The sequence below is a fragment of the Oryzias latipes genome, chromosome 1, assembly GCF_002234675.1.
Source record: "Oryzias latipes chromosome 1, ASM223467v1".
Classification (NCBI taxonomy): domain Eukaryota; kingdom Metazoa; phylum Chordata; class Actinopteri; order Beloniformes; family Adrianichthyidae; genus Oryzias; species Oryzias latipes.
This window is the reverse complement of record NC_019859.2, coordinates 17555098-17571525: the sequence shown is the minus strand read 5'-3', so window position 1 is coordinate 17571525 and position 16428 is coordinate 17555098. Positions and strand designations below refer to the sequence as shown.

The window sequence follows — 16428 nt, the reverse complement described above, 5'->3', positions numbered from 1 at the left end:
CACTTGTTTTCTTTCGTGATTTTGGAAGATCGGAAAGTGACTGGCTAAAAGAAGCATCTAGATGGCATAATAGATCCACATTTTGTTTTTGTTTTTTTTTATCTTCCTGATTACCATTTTTTTTAAATCTGAAATCCTGAGTTACATTTTTGTTTTGGAATAAAGAACCCAAAGACAGTTTTGTGTCCTGTGCAGGCTTGAATTCGCCAGGCTACAAACTCAAAAGTACTGTTTTGTCGTCTTTTCACAACTTAAATTGGTCTCAACTGGGCTCGCCTCATCACGGCAAAACCCACGCCACAAAAGTAGGCAAAATACAAAACAAAACTCACCAAAACTCGTCTCGTAATGGCATAAAATCTTATTTGGCTCACACCCCTCTTCCGGTCTGGCTAGACAACAGGTTTGCACCGTTATTTTAGTTTTTCACCGTAGTTTTTCAGCTAATGGCTACTTTGCTGCGCGTGCTTGCTGTCTCTGCCCTAAACAGGCCTATCTCTCCGCTACGCGCCGCACAGGTTGGGGAGGGCTCTTGAAAAAACTTGAACTTTATCGACAAAAAAAACAATTTCTCCTTTTAAACAAAAATAGCCTCCAGCTCCTGCAGCAACAGAAGACAAACAAGGAACTCCCATTAGCGCCTTGATGACTGTAAAGAAATACAACTATTTGTGTCTAAAACCTGACACGTCTAGCATTAACCAGTCTTTTCTTGGAAAGGGATTGATGAAAGGATTATGGGTAAAAGTCTGTGAATTTCAGAGAATTTGAGAAGGCATTTCTGGCTGCTTAAAAATGGCTTTAATGTTCGCCAAATATTTTGATTTGAAATGGTTTATTTCAAGCAATCAAATAGAAGTAATACACAAAAGCAATATAATCATCAGTTATACATTCATACAATAACTAATCAAACTTAGGATAATTAAACATAATTAATAAATATTGCTTGAAAGGGAGTGGAAGGAAGCGAACTTATATAATCCCACCCCGTTATACTATAACCATTTTATTACATGATTTATCAATATCCGGTTCCTAGGTTTTATCAGACAGAATTAACAATCATAAGGTATCAATAAAGCACATGCCAAAGATGAATTACTTAAGTACTACGTCAAAAATAACTATTTTAGAAATCAACATGACAAATGCAGATCAGTCATCTGAAATATATGCAAATTATGTTACTTTTAAAAGTCATTCATATGCTTTAAAACATAATACTATATCAGTAAAATAGACACAACACTGATTCAGGAAATTTCATAGCAAAATTTCATCAAGTATCAAAAGTTAAAAACGTGCAAAGTTATGCTACATTAGGAAAGATTTTTGAATCAATTTATCAATTTTAGGAGCTAGTGAAGTAATATCAAAAGTCAATCAATTTAACAATTTTCAAAAGTGATTAATCATTTGTTTTACTCTTTTTATATATTTTTTTGTATTTTTATTTTTTTTTATAATAAAGTAATGCTGTAGGGGAAAAAATAAAAAGGGTCCATAAACTGTCGAATTGTCCAAGGTTGGCATTTCTTCTTTTATTGATAACAGCCGATCTTCTGGGTTTAAACAGTTAACATTTCTCTTCGATGCTATGTCTGCAGACATTAGATTCAGGTCCATATCCTTCAGCTGATATCAGCTGCGGTGAAAGTTGAGGTCAAGTTGTCTGCAGGTCAGAACTCTGCTGTTATTCAGGTGACGTCAGACGTATGGAGAAAGTGAGGAATCCAGGGGTCATATTTCTTGAAATTATTTGGCTCTTTGATTTATTACTCCACGTTGTTTCAGACAACCGTAATCAAGCACTTCTCAAAGTCCTTCATGATGTTCACAACCACAACCTTGGCCCGGTCCAGTGGACCGAGTGGTTTGACATGAATCCTGCAGCCTTTAACCCAAGTGTTCTCAATCTGCTTACGCTTCCTGAGAAGCCGTGCATGTTTTGAGATTGCAGCATTCCTTCTAGTCAGATAGTCGTTCAGATAAACAGCAGATCCTCTGAGATTTTTGCGTTGATTCATCAAAGCTAGCTTGTGTTTGTGATTCACAAACCTGATGAGGATCGCTGGTTTATCCGTCTCCTTTATCCTGGGGAGCAGGTGGCAGGTCTCGATGGTATTGAGATCCAGGGAAATTCCTTTAGATGTGAGAAATGAATGTATTTGCTGCACCAGAGACTCTGCACCGATCTCCGTATTAGCACTGCTAGCTACGCTAGCGCTAGCATTAGCAGTGCTAGCTCCAGCTGTATTCAGCTTCGCTCGAGGCTTGATTGGTACTCCAGTGAGAATGACATTATTCATCCTTACTTGCTGTTCCACATCGTCCAGTCTTTTCTCCAGAATCTCGACCCGGTTTTCTCGCTGCTCGTTTTAAAGCCCGAAATCTTCGGAACTCTTCCATCATATCCCAAAGTGGCGTTACCTTAGCCGACACTTGATCCATAAACTTTTCAGCGTTTCTTGAATAATGTCAAGAGACTTTTTGAGGTCTTCGTATTCTTTTTTGGAGAAAAATCAACTTTTTAAGTAATTTGAAGATAGTTGTATTCGCAGAGAGGCACGCCACATGTCCTGTTGTGTAACCCAGAACCGGAACACTCCCAAATATGTGTTCAGATTAAAAACAAAACACTTTAGGGAGGGCAACAAATGTTTTGTAGAGCTTTTTTCTTCTGATACCATGGGCCTGTTTCAGAAAGGAGGTTAAGTGTAAACTCTGAGTGCGTTAACCCTGAAATCAGGGAAACCCTGGGTTTTCTGTTTCAGAATGGGAGGTTTGTTAAACCAGAGAAAGCAGAGTAAGTCAAACCCATTTCTGAAAGAGAGGTAACTTATACTCGGAGTCAGTGTCCATGGTTACTTATGCTGTGAACCTAACCTGGTCGGGAGCAGGTTTTATTCTCCAAACTCAAAGTTTCTGCCGGTCCCCTCCCCTTTTTAAAAACGAAGCGGTATGTTTCGCTTTAACCTTCATTGCCCACATTTCTGTCACACAGAGACGGTATAAGTGACAAGAATGGCTTGTTCTTTTTTGGAGGACCCAGTAGACGAGGAGGCTGCATTAATTCGTAGAGAATTATATTTACCTCGTACGAGGATTTTGAGAAGACTCGATTTTTTGTCATTTCCCCTTACGTTTTTGTTTGAGCGTTACCGTTTTTCGTTGCAGTCAATTACATATATACAATGAAAACAACATTAGATATGTATTGCTATGTAGATGTTTCATATGTCAAATATTGTCAACAAAGCCTACATCCATGACATGCTCAAATTTGACCTGATTGAATTATGTTTTTATACTTCATTTTTAGCTGCTGCCATGTTCTTTTAATTCCTGCAGGATTGCATCTACATAAAAATGAAATCAGGGACATTGAATTAGATTAATGTAACAATTACTTTTTGGAAACACAATTTGCTAGTACTGCTTACTTTCTTAATCCCATATAAACCTATACCACTTGATCAATACAAGGGTAGTGTTGCAGCGTGTGTGTGCTGAGCGGGGTGCGATCCACGAGAGAGAAGGGGAGGGGCGATTGCAGGTGCAGATGGGGGGGGGGGGTGAGCACGGAGCGGAGGTGTGTGCGTGGTATATATTGTGTGTTCGGAGGACGGAGCACTTAGTTAAATAAAGAGAAGGTGTCATTCCCAGAATAACTGTTTTGGAGTCATTCTTAATCCGCTCTGGAGGTTGAGGGTTTTGAACGGAAGTGAACCCCGAAGGAGAATTCCCTTCGTCCCTGAAGGAAATCTCCCCTGCGCTTCTGACCACGGTCGGAAAGACGAGAGAAAAGAAAGGAGAAGTCTTCGCGCAGCGAAAGGTTCAACAGTAGACAAAAGTTCACTTTTAAAAACACAATTGCATGTATTAATATTAAACTGACCAACGTTTGCAAGAGGGGAAGGTTAACAAAAAAGTCCTCTAAACATTACCGACGTTAAATGCATTTTCCCCCCAGATTGATTCTGTACACTATGCAGCATTTCATGCATTTACACCAGGAATGACACTTCAAAAGTACACCTAAATACCGCCATTTTTTATTTCACTCCTTACGCTGTTTAAAAAGTTATTACAGTCAATATTTCATAACAATGATTTAAATGCAAACTTTCGCATTAACTTGAGCAGCTATGTTTTCCCACGCTAACTGTCTCTGTTTTGCAGATGCAGCGGTGTTGCTTTTCTTCTGGAATATGTGCTCATATTCACTGTAACTCTGCAGCAGCACGTCAAGTTCAGCTGGAGAAAAATACGCAGACCTCTTTTTTTCACGGTTGCCATGGTGACTCGTGATATCTGCGCTCCATTGATAATGGCTTCTTATAGTCGCGGTGCGCACGCTCACCTCCGAATCAGTCCACTCAGAGTTGATTGACCTAACGTGGATCAGCTTCTCTGAAACAGAAAACTCAGAGTTGTTAATCTCCCGATTGACCAACTCAGAGTTCAAGTTCAACCTCAGAGTTGGTTGAACCCATATCTGTACTGAAAGGTCTGACAGTTTGTTTGCATTGAACGCTTTGCCCAATGTCTACATAGTTAATCATAAATTATACAAAACATTTGTATTTTCAAGCTAAAAAAATAAATCTGCATGAGTTTGGGTTTCTTTTAGTATGATTTCAGGTCAAATGCGTTAATACCATACAGCAAAATGACAACTAAAACACCCTGGTAAAGTCGTACTGAAAAAAAATGACCAACAGTTTTTAAGGTGAAAACATCAAACTCCAAAGGAGACAAAAACTTTGAATTCCACCTTAGACTCCTGAGAGTTAAATAAAGGTTCAGCACCAAAGGTACCTCTGTAAGTCATGCCTCACAGGCGGTGAGTTTACTCCTCCTGCTGGAACAACTACAGACTTTCTCAGACCAGGGGCCTGCTTCAGAAAGGAGGTTCAACCAACTCTGAGGTTGAACTTGAACTCTGAGTTGGTCAATCGGGAGATTAACAACTCTGAGTTTTCTGTTTCAGAGAAGCTGATCCACGTTAGGTCAATCAACTCTGAGTGGACTGATTCGGAGGTGAGCGTGCGCACCGCGACTATAAGAAGCCATTATCAATGGAGCGCAGATATCACGAGTCACCATGGCAACCGTGAAAAAAAGAGGTCTGCGTATTTTCTCCAGCTGAACTTGACGTGCTGCTGCAGAGTTACAGTGAATATGAGCATATATTCCAGAAGAAAAGCAACACCGCTGCATCTGCAAAACAGAGACAGTTAGCGTGGGAAAACATAGCTGCTCAAGTTAATGCCTAAGTTTGCATTTAAATCATTGTTAAAAAATATTGGCTGTAATAACTTCTTAAATAGCGTAAGGAGTGAAATAAAAAAGGGTGATATTTAGGTGTACTTTTGAAGTGTCATTCCTGGTGTAAATGCATGAAATGCTGCATAGTGTACAGAATCAATCTGGGGGAAAATGCATTTAACGTCGGTAATGTTTAGAGGACTTTTTTGTTAACCTTCCCCTCTTGCAAACGTTGGTCAGTTTAATATTAATACATGCAATTGTGTTTTTAAAAGTGAACTGTTGTCTACTGTTGAACCTTTCGCTGCGCGAAAACTTCTCCTTTCTTTTCTCTCGTCTTTCCGACCGACCGTGGTCAGAAGCGCAGGGGAGATTTCCTTCAGGGGACGGAAGGGAATTCTCCTTCGGGGTTCACTTCCCGTTTGAAACCCTCAACCTCCAGAGCGGATTAAGAATGACTCCAAAACAGATATTCTGGGAATGACACCTTCTCTTTATTTAACTAAGTGCTCCGTCCTCCGAACACACAATATATACCACGCACACACCTCCGCTCCGTGCTCACGCCCCCCCCCCCCCCATCTGCACCTGCAATCGCCCCTCCCCTTCTCTCTCGTGGATCGCACCCCGCTCAGCACACACACGCTGCAACACTACCCTTGTATTGATCAAGTGGTATAGGTTTATATGGGAATAAGAAAGTAAGCAGTACTAGCAAATTGTGTTTCCAAAAAGTAATTGTTACATTAATCTAATTCAATGTCCCTGATTTCATTTTCATGTAGATGCAATCCTGCAGGAATTAAAAGAACATGGCAGCAGCTAAAAATGAAGTATAAAAACATGATTCAATCAGGTCAAATTTGAGCATGTCATGGATGTAGGCTTTGTTGACTATATTTGACATATGAAACATCTACATAGCAATACATATCTAATGTTGTTTTCATTGTATATATGTAATTGACTGCAACGAAAAACGGTAACGCTCAAACAAAAACGTATGGGGAAATGACAAAAAATCGAGTCTTCTCAAAATCCTCGTACGAGGTAAATATAATTCTCTACGAATTAATGCAGCCTCCTCGTCTATTGGGTCCTCCAAGAAAGAACAAGCCATTCTTGTCACTTAGACCGTCTCTGTGTGACGGACATTGGGCAATGAAGGTTAAAGCGAAACATACCGCTTCGTCTTTAAAAAGGGGAGGGGACCGGCAGAAACCTTTGAGTTTACAGAGTAAAACCTGCTCCCGACCAGGTTAGGTTCACAGCATAAGTAACCATGGACACTGACTCCGAGTATAAGTTACCTCTCTTTCAGAAACGGGTTTGACTTAATCTGCTTTCTCTGGTTTAACAAACCTCCCATTCTGAAACAGAAAACCCAGGGTTTCCCTGATTTCAGGGTTAATGCACTCAGAGTTTACACTTAACCTCTTTTCTGAAACAGGCCCCAGGTGGTTTGTGTAAAAACCACAGGCGGGGTATTAAATAGCTCTGAGATCAAAGTCTCACACAGCTAAACTGAAACTGAGCAGATAGCTGATCAGTGAGAATGATAAAAAAATCTCACCAAACCGACTTTGCGACTTAACAAAAAACGATCACTTGAGAAAAATATAGCAGTATTTTAGTTATGTTAAAATGCACGACTTTAGAAAGCATTAGTCCCAGACTTTAGCGCTCTGAACGGTTTGCCAGATGGAAACGGTTCAAACTGTTCATCTGTTCTGATCGTCTCTTTTTAGATTGTTTGAAATGCTCAACTCCAACAATTCTAGGGAAAGATCTGGTCTTTCAGCAGCGGACAGACAAACAGTCAAGAGGAACTGAGCTCCTGCAGATGTTCACAGGATGGAGGGAGGCAGTTTGGGGTTTGTTTGTGTTTTTTACACCTTTATTGCAGAAAAGTCTTAACCAGCTGGTGATAGTCAGCAAACTCTTCTTTCTACCATCAAGACTGGATCTGCAATGATCTGAACCAGGAGATCCTTCAGGTCTGCTTTTGAAAGCTTTTTCCATGAGGTTTGTGTCCGAGCACCACTTGCTCTGATGGTCCACATCCATTAGGACTTTCAAAGTAAAAACAGGGAGCAAAGTGAAGAAGATGAGGGCTCAGCACACTGCCCTGTGGCGTATCTGTATTCGTGCTTTTTTAAAGTCTCCATGACAGACATGACATGAACCGGATCTTTTTACAGTTTGGCGTTGTTCTCATGTACTAACTGGAGCAAACTCGTATCAGCACATAAAAAAGTCCCAGTTCACCTGCAGCAGCTCTGTGTTGTCTGATCCTCCTGCCGGGCTCTCTGTCGTCTGGGAGCTCGACTGCTACAGTTACAATGAAATAAATAAACATTAAATACCAGGAATCACATTTCAAGACATTTAAACCTTCAAATTGAAGTAGATTACAGCTGGTGACAAAAACGGATGCAATGGTTTTTCTTCAGATCTGAACAAAAATGTCACTTTTCAAATCAGCAGAAATTATTTTATTTACTGGTTTATTTCATGACGTTTTTAGAATCCTCCTCATCCCAGCACACACACACACACACACTCACTCACTCACACACTCACTCAATCTTCTAGATCTACTAACCAGGGTGGTGATTAGTGCGTCTCGCTCGGCGAGTTGCGTCTGCAGGACTGCGTGCTGCTTGCGGAGCTCGTCCAGCTCCTCTCTGAGCTGAGAGAGCTCCTCGGTCTGCAGTCCGTTCTGCTGGGAGCCGTCCCCCTGACTCGGACTCTCCTTACCTGAAGATGACAATACACATGATTACATACCAAAACACTCCAATCCTTCAGACATACCACACACCTGTTCTTAAAGCATCGATTAAATTCTGAGGTAAAACGAGTCTCATTTCTATAGAGGGCTGACGGGAACACCGTTTCTGTTTAAACAAACAGGAGAGTCAGATAGAAGCTGCTGATTCAGCACTATAGACCTGCTGTGGTTCGCAGACATGAAGATTTATCTCTCAAATCAAAATGTCTGCTCAAAATTGTCTCATTGAACTCTAAAAGGCTAAACAAGACTTTGATTTGGAGAATTTTCTTCCATCATCAGAAGCTGCTAAACCTTTTTTTGGGTCACAAGCCAAAGGCGCGGTTAAAACCCTGAACATGTCGCCGGTCTGTTGCAGGTACACAAACTCACACAAGCACACCTGGGGACATTTTAGAGTCATCAGTGAACCTATGAAGACGCTTTTTGGACTGTGGGAGGAAGCCACAAAACCCTCACATGCATGGGAGAACATGCCAACTCCACACAGAAAGAACCCGGCCAGGATTCAAACCTTCTCCTGTGAGGCGAGAGTGCTAACCACTACACCACCATTAAGACAATTGGGAGAATTTACAGACTGAAAATATTATTTACCATCAAAGGAAATCAAGAAAATATTTTAAGATTACTGGCTGTTTTTTTTTTCAATCAGGCACAGTAACAAATATCATGTAATGTGATATGACTACACTACCCAGAATGCCTAGAAGGGCCAGGAAGCAGGTGATTGGTCACAGGAGTTGATGGCAAATTGTGTTGTTATTCATGTTTGTGTCTTAACTGCAATAAAAAGCTTCTGCTGCAACACAACAGACGGAACAAAGTTAAGCTTTGAAAACCAAGAAGTGACTTTCTTTTACATTTCTGGAAAACAGGAAAAAAGGACTACAATAATCAGCAACGTTTCATACCAAAAGCCATCATCAAAAACTAAAAATCTGAAAAAGCTCAGGGAAAAGTGACTTTTTCTGTGGGACGTGTGACTCAAACCTTTCAAAGTGTAAATAAAAACCCTACAAATCCAGTCTTCAGCTACAGTGGAAGCTTTTCCCTCAAAGGCAGATAAGAGACAAGAAAATGAATTTCCTTTAATAACATAAGCTGCTCTTTAGAGCAAAAAGGATCAGACATGAATGTCTCCATCATTTCTAAACCAACAAAAAGGTTATAGAAACTGTAAAAGTGTCAGAGTGAGCTTTTGCGTGTTGGACGAGGACTGACCTAGTTTCAGCTTCAGGATGTTGTACTGGTCTTTGTGCTGCTGGATCTGGGATAGCTGCTGTGCGACAGTGGCCTGCATCTGCTCGTGCTGGGAGGACAGAGCTGCTACCTGCTCCTTCAGCTCCTGGATCTGAGCATCCTGAGTCACACAGTCCAAACTCTGATGTTATCTGGAGACTACAGCAAATCCACGACTAATGGGCAACATTTTTAGAAGCCAAATTCGACAAACCTGTTCTCTGATCAGCTCCTTGTATCGAGTTACGATGTTGTCGTGCTGCTCCAACGTCTTCTTCACCTCTTCCTCCTTTTTGTCCTCCTCGCTGGACTTGTGAACCGCTTTGGTGATCACCCCTGTGATGAGCAGCGTTACGTCAACTGGGACTCAAACCATCACTTGCACATGAGGACGGCGGCCTCCCTGACCTTCCAGGTCTTTGACCAGCTTGGTGAACTCGTGGTCGAACAGCATCTGTTCCGGCGACGGGAAGACGGGCTGCGGCTTTAGGGCCGCCCGCGAATACAGTTCATGTTTGGTGATGAAGCCCAGCTTCTCCACAAAGTTCTCCTTTCCGATGCGCTTCTCAATCAGCTGCTTTAGCTTCTCCCTGAAGACGACGGGAAGAAAATCTGTGTTTTCATTCAAACATCGAGTCTAACAGAATGTTAAAGTGACTCAAAGACACGTACTTGGTGTAGTTTTCCAGTGAGTTATCGTTATGATAGATACAGATGCCGAGCAGCAGCGCACAAAGGCCCTGCACCAGCCTCTCGTCTTCTCCCAGGTTCTCAGAGATCTGAGCCGTCAGCTGCAGGACTCAGAGTCAAGGCTCATGCAGAGAAGCCAGTGGAGGACAGGGGCTCCCTCCCCAGCAATAAACACATGGGTCCTCTTTACACTCAGAGGTCGGATTTGATGTGAAGATGCATTTAAGCAGAAATGTAGACTCAGAGGTCAAAGGGGGGAGAAGGTAAAAAGGTTGTGATGAAGGATACAAAGGGAACGTTATCCTGGTTGTGCAGGAAGTGCGTGACAGCAATGGGACAGTTGCTGATCCATGTGCACAGCAGCATGAGGAGGCCCACCCTGGTCTGGACTTTGCTGCCCTGCAGAAAACCAAAGAGTGAGTCTGACGAGGAGCTTCTGACACGCGAGCAGAGGCATCAAAAGCATGTTAGACAGCTCACACAAAGAGACTTCAGACCCAAAGAACTAAACACAGGAGTGGAAGTTAGAAGGGTTAAAATCGATCGGGTTCAGAGTTCATCTAAACCTCAACCGAATCACAACCACAGAACACCCCAAAATGAACTCCACGGTTTTTTAAAGCGCTCAAGCACAAAACAACTAACAACTAACCCTAAAACAAGCAGAAAAAGGAAATATTTGAAAGAAATTAGCCTTAATAAGCATCTGAAGGCCAAACAAACAAACAAAAAATAATAAACACACCTATAAATAATAAATGTAAACAAATGTTTTGAAATCATCGTTATGGCAGTCAAATGATGCCAAGTGTTAGTATCCATTACAGCCAACACCAAACAGTTTGGATGTTTTAAAGAATAAAACAAAACCAAACATGCAAAAAAAAAAAACATTTCATATTCTGTTCTGGAAATGTTCAGGAGCAGAAGCAATACCAAAAGGTAGCTGCCTAAAATAGTAACGGCCAAAAGGTGTAATAAGGTGGTGTATTTGGCTGACTCTTCTGTAAGGGGAATTTGCCAAAATCCCATATTAGCATCCAATTTGCTGAAAATCCTGGCTCCAGCCAATTTGCCTAGTGTCTCTTCCACTGATGGCAGGATGTATTTTTCTCGACACACAGAAAGGTTGAGGTGTGTGAGATCAACACAAATACGCACCTTGTCTGTTTTCTTTTTGGGTACCACCACCATGCCACAACACCAGTCTGTTGGCTCCTCTATTTTGGTTATCACACCTAAGTCTTCCATGCGGGACAGTTCCTGCTTCACTTTGTCCATGAGCGGCAATGGAACTCTCCGAGGTGTCTTTAATGAGAAGGGCTGAGCATCTGGTCTTAACTTGATGTTGTATGGCTGCTTCACTTCACCAAGACCGCTGCACAGCTTTGGGTAGCTGACTTTTAGTGTTTCGATGCTGAGAGTGTCTATTCGAGTAACTAACTCCAACTTGTGAATAGCAGGTCTCCCCAGCAATGCTGTGTGCAGGTGTTTCAGGATGTACACATCCTCTCTTGCTTCTTTAGCTCATTTCCTTAGTCTCATCTCTGTGAACCCCAGGACTTCCAACGGCTTTCTTCCAGGTCCAAACAGAGGCTTGGTTGGTTTTTGAAGAGTGGGTGGGCAACTGTCTCTGAAGATTTCTTTGAACACCTGAAGTGGCAATACTGTGACATCAGCTCCTGTGTCTATTTTGAATGACACGCTTTTGTTGTTTATGATTATGTTTACCATCCGCGGCTCTCCATTGCTGGTAACACTGCCAAGGAATAAGGCATTGACATCTTCCTCCACTTCACTCAAAGTCTTCCTATTTTTACACACTCTCATGTAATGTCCCTTTTTTCCACATGCATGACATACTGTTTCATTAGCTGGACACTCACGTTTTGGATGGGGTGATGAGCTGCCGCACTTATGACACTGTGCATTTGGTTTACTGTGTTGAGGCCTCCACGATTTGCTCTGTTTGACGACTGGATGTGATTTGGTTTTAAACTTTCTGCTGCTTTTGTGCACCCTGTCAACACATTTAGCATCTCCTTCCTGCTGCCCCCCGCACCGCTGTGACGTCATAACAATGCGACCCTGTAGTTCTTTAACAGAATTATGTTTAACCAATGGCATAACAATACACAAAAGCCATATCATATACAAGTGGCCGGGATGGGCTCCGGCAGACCCGTGACCCTGTGAGGGAAAAAACGGTTAAGAAAAATGAATGAATGAATTCTGTCTGTCTGGGTGTTCTTTTGAACACTTTTTCAAGATTAGAAGAGGAGTTTTATTCAAAGGAACCCCATGGCTGGATTAAATTACTGCTGCAATAAAATGGGAAACCCAAAAAGGAATCTGAATAAAGAAAACTTTTGGGGAAAAAATGTTGGAGCTCTTACATCCTTCATTCTGTAAACAGGTTGAGTAGTTGGTGTTAGAGGGACCTCTCGTGGCACAAAGAGGTATTGCAAATAAAGGCTTCCTGAAGGTGTGCTGCCTTCGGGGTTAAAAAACCCTCAATTCATAGATAATAAACTTGTGTTAGATAAGAAATCTCTGTGTATAACTTGGTGGTGGGGATTGGCTGAAGTTGTATGTTTTGACAAACATGTCTTGACTTCACCCAAAGGTTTCACTTTTACTAAAGAGTGGAGAGCTTCAAGGTGCTAAGCCTCCCTCAAAAAAGCTCTGCAAGTGTGAAGGTTCAACAGGAACATGTAGTGTTGACTTCTCATCAGTCGCCGCAGAATTTCAAAGCCTTGAAGGAAAAGAGAACCAACAAACCTTGCAGCCTGGTGATATTTTAAATTGAAAAGCCTGATTATAGATCAACCAGAAACTGGTGGCAATCCCACTTCATCTATGCTGGTTAACAACATAATGTTTGTATGTAGTCTTTTTTCTTTCTTTATTTCATTAGTGGAAGGATAGAGATGTAGTTTATATTGACACTGCAGTTTTCTTCATGTCATTGCCAGCTGTATACACATACTTGAAAGACAAAAAAATACATGATCTCTTTGACAAAGGGAAACTTTGAGGAGCACCAAAAAAAGAAATCCTCCCAAAAACTGTAAAAATGCATACATTCAAAAAACAGATTATCAAGTGTTTTATTATTTATGTCACAGAAAGAACAGTTATTTTCAGGAAAACCAAAACTATGTGTAGCAGTTCCTTGCATGGATAGACTGCATTCATTATTTTAAAATGGATTTCTTTGTATTTTGGGAAAATTCGATATTTAATAAACTGAGATCTTTACTTGCTTATTTCCTCTCTTGTGTAACGCCGTGATATAGAAAGATTTTTGTAAGATGTTGGAAACAATTATCTAACAAACAAAGATCGTATAAATGAGCTTCGAAGTTTTGAATTAAGCGGTCGACCATCGAACAGCAGAGATAAAAGCAGAACTTGAACATTTTGAACCAAACTGGAGGACATTTTGATCAAAGTCTGAAGGATTGCTTTGATCACGTTGTTCTATTGTTTTCTATCATTTATTTTAAAGTTACTGGAAAGAGTTTCCAATGAGATAATGTTTCCATTATCATTCATAATATGTAGTATTGACCAAATACCGTTATCAATCCAGTTTTTGTAAAATGTTGATTTGTTCCTACATTAATTAAACCGACACTTCCATGTGGGAGTTTTATGTGGACTAAAGTTATGTTTGTATGTGAGTTTGCCGTACAGTAACACTTGCTGATGAGAAGTAGAAAGTTTAATAGGAAGTTTTTTCACATTTTAGATGGAACTCAGTGGCCCCTAGATGAGAGAAAATGTTTGAAGGAATATGAAAACAAATATTTCTTCCATTTTGCAGAAAAGACCTAAGCCAATTTATCTTAATCATACCATCCAAACTTTCAAAGTCTATGGCTTTAAATCCACCTTCACTGTAATCCTGAATTATAGTTCCTTTTTTTGTAATAACTTTTATTTTTCCAGATTAAGTTGAACTTGGCCTGGTTTATTGCTTTCTTTGCAGATTTAGGGAATTGGGAGTGAATATGCTGGATAAATGAATCTGGATAAACATTCTAATTTAGTGAGAAACACTCTGCCCAAAATAGAAATGTCACGCTGTGACCACATGTTTAAATTGACATTACATTCCTCTAAAGTTTTCCATAAGTTCATTTCCTCCATTGTTTGACTATCTTTGGTAATATGAACACCAAGATATTTCACAACAGTCCTAACAGCTGTGTTATGAAGAACTGACTGATCAGAATAGTGAACTGGCAACAATTCATATTTGCTGAGATTTAGTTTTAACCAGATGCTTTAGAGAAGAAATCTACAGTCTGAATGATCTCTGGTATTTGATGACTGTCCTTCATGAATGTGGCCGTGTCGTCTGCCAGCTGAGTGATGGCTAACTGTTCTCCCGGGACATTGAGTTTACAGAAACCAGAGCTTTTTTATAAGTATTGATAACATTTTCAACCGTGTCAAAGGCTTTAAAGAAATTTAAAAATAAAATGAAGCCATCATCTTCAATTAATTGATTATAGTCAATCAAATCAAGAACTATTATTGTGAATTGAACGTCCTTTTAAAAACCCTGATTGTGTGTCTGCGATGATCTGATTCAGTCCTGTTTTTAATCTAGATGCATAAATGTTGGTTAGAATTTTATAATCACTGTTGAGGAGGGATATTGATCTCAAATGATCAATTAGTCTGGCGTCTTTCCCAGGTTTAGGAATCAGGGTACTGACACCCTGCTTCATGGTAGTTGGAAGGATGTTCAACTCAACTTATGACCAACAAAAACTGCTCTTTCAAGTGTTCCCAAAAATGTCTGTAAAAGTTCATGATAAGCCCATCAGATCCTGGAGATTTATCTACAGCTAAACTTCTCATGGCTTTTTCTGCTTCTTCCATAGTGATTTCTGCTTCACACACTTGTTTAAAATTTTCATCCACTTTCGGAGCCAAACCCTTGATGTGGTTGAAGAAGCGATCAGCATCCTGAAATGAATAAGAAGAAGAGTACAACCCACTGTAAAACTGGAAAATATCTCTCTTCATGTTTTCCATATTTGTACTTTCTCTGCCATTAATTAGCAATCTGATAACAGCATTTTTCTCTTGTCCCCTTTTTTCCAGTCTACAAAAGTAAGCTGAACTTTTCTCTCCCTCTTCAACCGATTTAGCTATGGATCTAATAAAAGCTCCTTTGGCTTTAGAGATGTTCATATTATCCAGAGAGGTTTGCAGGAATGCAACTCTCTGTTTCTCAACTTCACTCAATAGAGATTTACAACAAATAGAGTTCATATCTCTGATCATTTCCATTTCTTTTTGTTTACCATCTGTGCTCAATCTTTTGCTATGAGTTTTTGAAATCTGTCTTGCTTTGAATTTGAAAAATTCCCATTTCTCCCTCTGAGTGGTGAACTGTCAGTCGTTAGTTATCCTTTGGATTTCATTTATAATCGCCTGAGAATAAAATTCCTCCTCTAATAGACTAGCGTTGAACTTCCAGTAACCTTTGCTTTTAGGATTATTGCGAGATTGAATAATGAGCTTGATCATAGAATGGTCTGTTAATGGTGCAGCTGAAGTTTTAGCTATTGATGTAAAATTCTGTTGATTTTCATGTCAACCAAAAATCCAACCTAGATTTAGCAGATCCGTCTGGTTTAAACCAGGGGAACGCTTGAACATCAGGATTATCACGGCGCCAGACATCAGAAACATTGAAATCTCTACATAAATGAAGAAGAGGATTATAATGATGGTTTTGAAATGCTGAAGGAAATCTGTCAAGGTATTCATCTTCCACCATATTGAAATCACCTCCAATGATGAGATTACTGTTAGGATATCTTTGGTTAAGTTCCTTAACAGAGCTTGTAAAGTCTGAAAACGTGATTTTGTTTTTGCTGCAGAGTTATATACATTTCCCAGAATAACAAATTTATCATCTTTCTGCCGTTAGAATGATAGCCTGTTAATATAGATTGTGTGTGTGTATGTATGTATGTATGTATGTATGTATACAAATTTGGGTGTAATTAGTTCGGTACGGCTGTTTAACAAATCTGATATGAACTACTATTTATGAACTATTATTTTATTGTTATTTATTGTCTGTGTTTTGCTGTCGGACGCCTGAATTTCTCCCTTGGGAGATTAATAAAGCTTTTTTCTATCTATTTTTGTTTTATTTTTCAGTACAAAAAAGGCAGTAAAAAATTACTTGCAAAATGCATTTATTGGTTTTATATAAAAATGAATAAAACTGACTTATTCAGGTGATCTGCTTCATAAAATAAGAAAACCTATTAGCTGCCAGAAATCAAAAACTTAACACTGGCCTGAAAAAAAATTAATGTGGCATTCGCTATCTTTGTGTAACAATGTCGACACGCAGCATTCGACTTATCCAATTCTCTTTTCCCTTCATTGAT

General features: G+C 40.0%; 1 protein-coding gene across 1 annotated transcript; it reads right to left on the bottom strand.

Moving 5' to 3' along the window:
* Positions 1-439: 439 nt before the first annotated feature.
* Positions 440-10679, bottom strand: LOC111946307 (general vesicular transport factor p115-like). Its single transcript, XM_023953823.1, has 9 exons — positions 10289-10679; positions 9983-10101; positions 9719-9900; positions 9525-9646; positions 9293-9431; positions 7880-8034; positions 7543-7605; positions 593-601; positions 440-547 (listed from the first exon to the last, which is right to left on the bottom strand). The coding sequence occupies exons 1-9, from the start codon at positions 10364-10366 to the stop codon at positions 440-442; spliced, it is 975 nt and encodes a 324-aa protein (XP_023809591.1). The 5' UTR covers positions 10367-10679.
* Positions 10680-16428: the final 5749 nt, after the last annotated feature.

What these genes read in the sequence shown, in the direction of transcription:
- LOC111946307 (XM_023953823.1), bottom strand. Translation starts at nt 10,366, where the DNA reads ATGCTGCTGTGCACATGGATCAGCAACTGTCCCATTGCTGTCACGCAC. An exon ending in ACCAGGATAACGTTCCCTTT is followed by an intron (nt 10,102 to 10,288) that starts GTATCCTTCATC and finishes TGAGTCCTGCAG; the next exon opens with CTGACGGCTCAGATCTCTGA. An exon ending in ACGCACTAATCACCACCCTG is followed by an intron (nt 7,606 to 7,879) that starts GTTAGTAGATCT and finishes TTGTAACTGTAG; the next exon opens with CAGTCGAGCTCCCAGACGAC.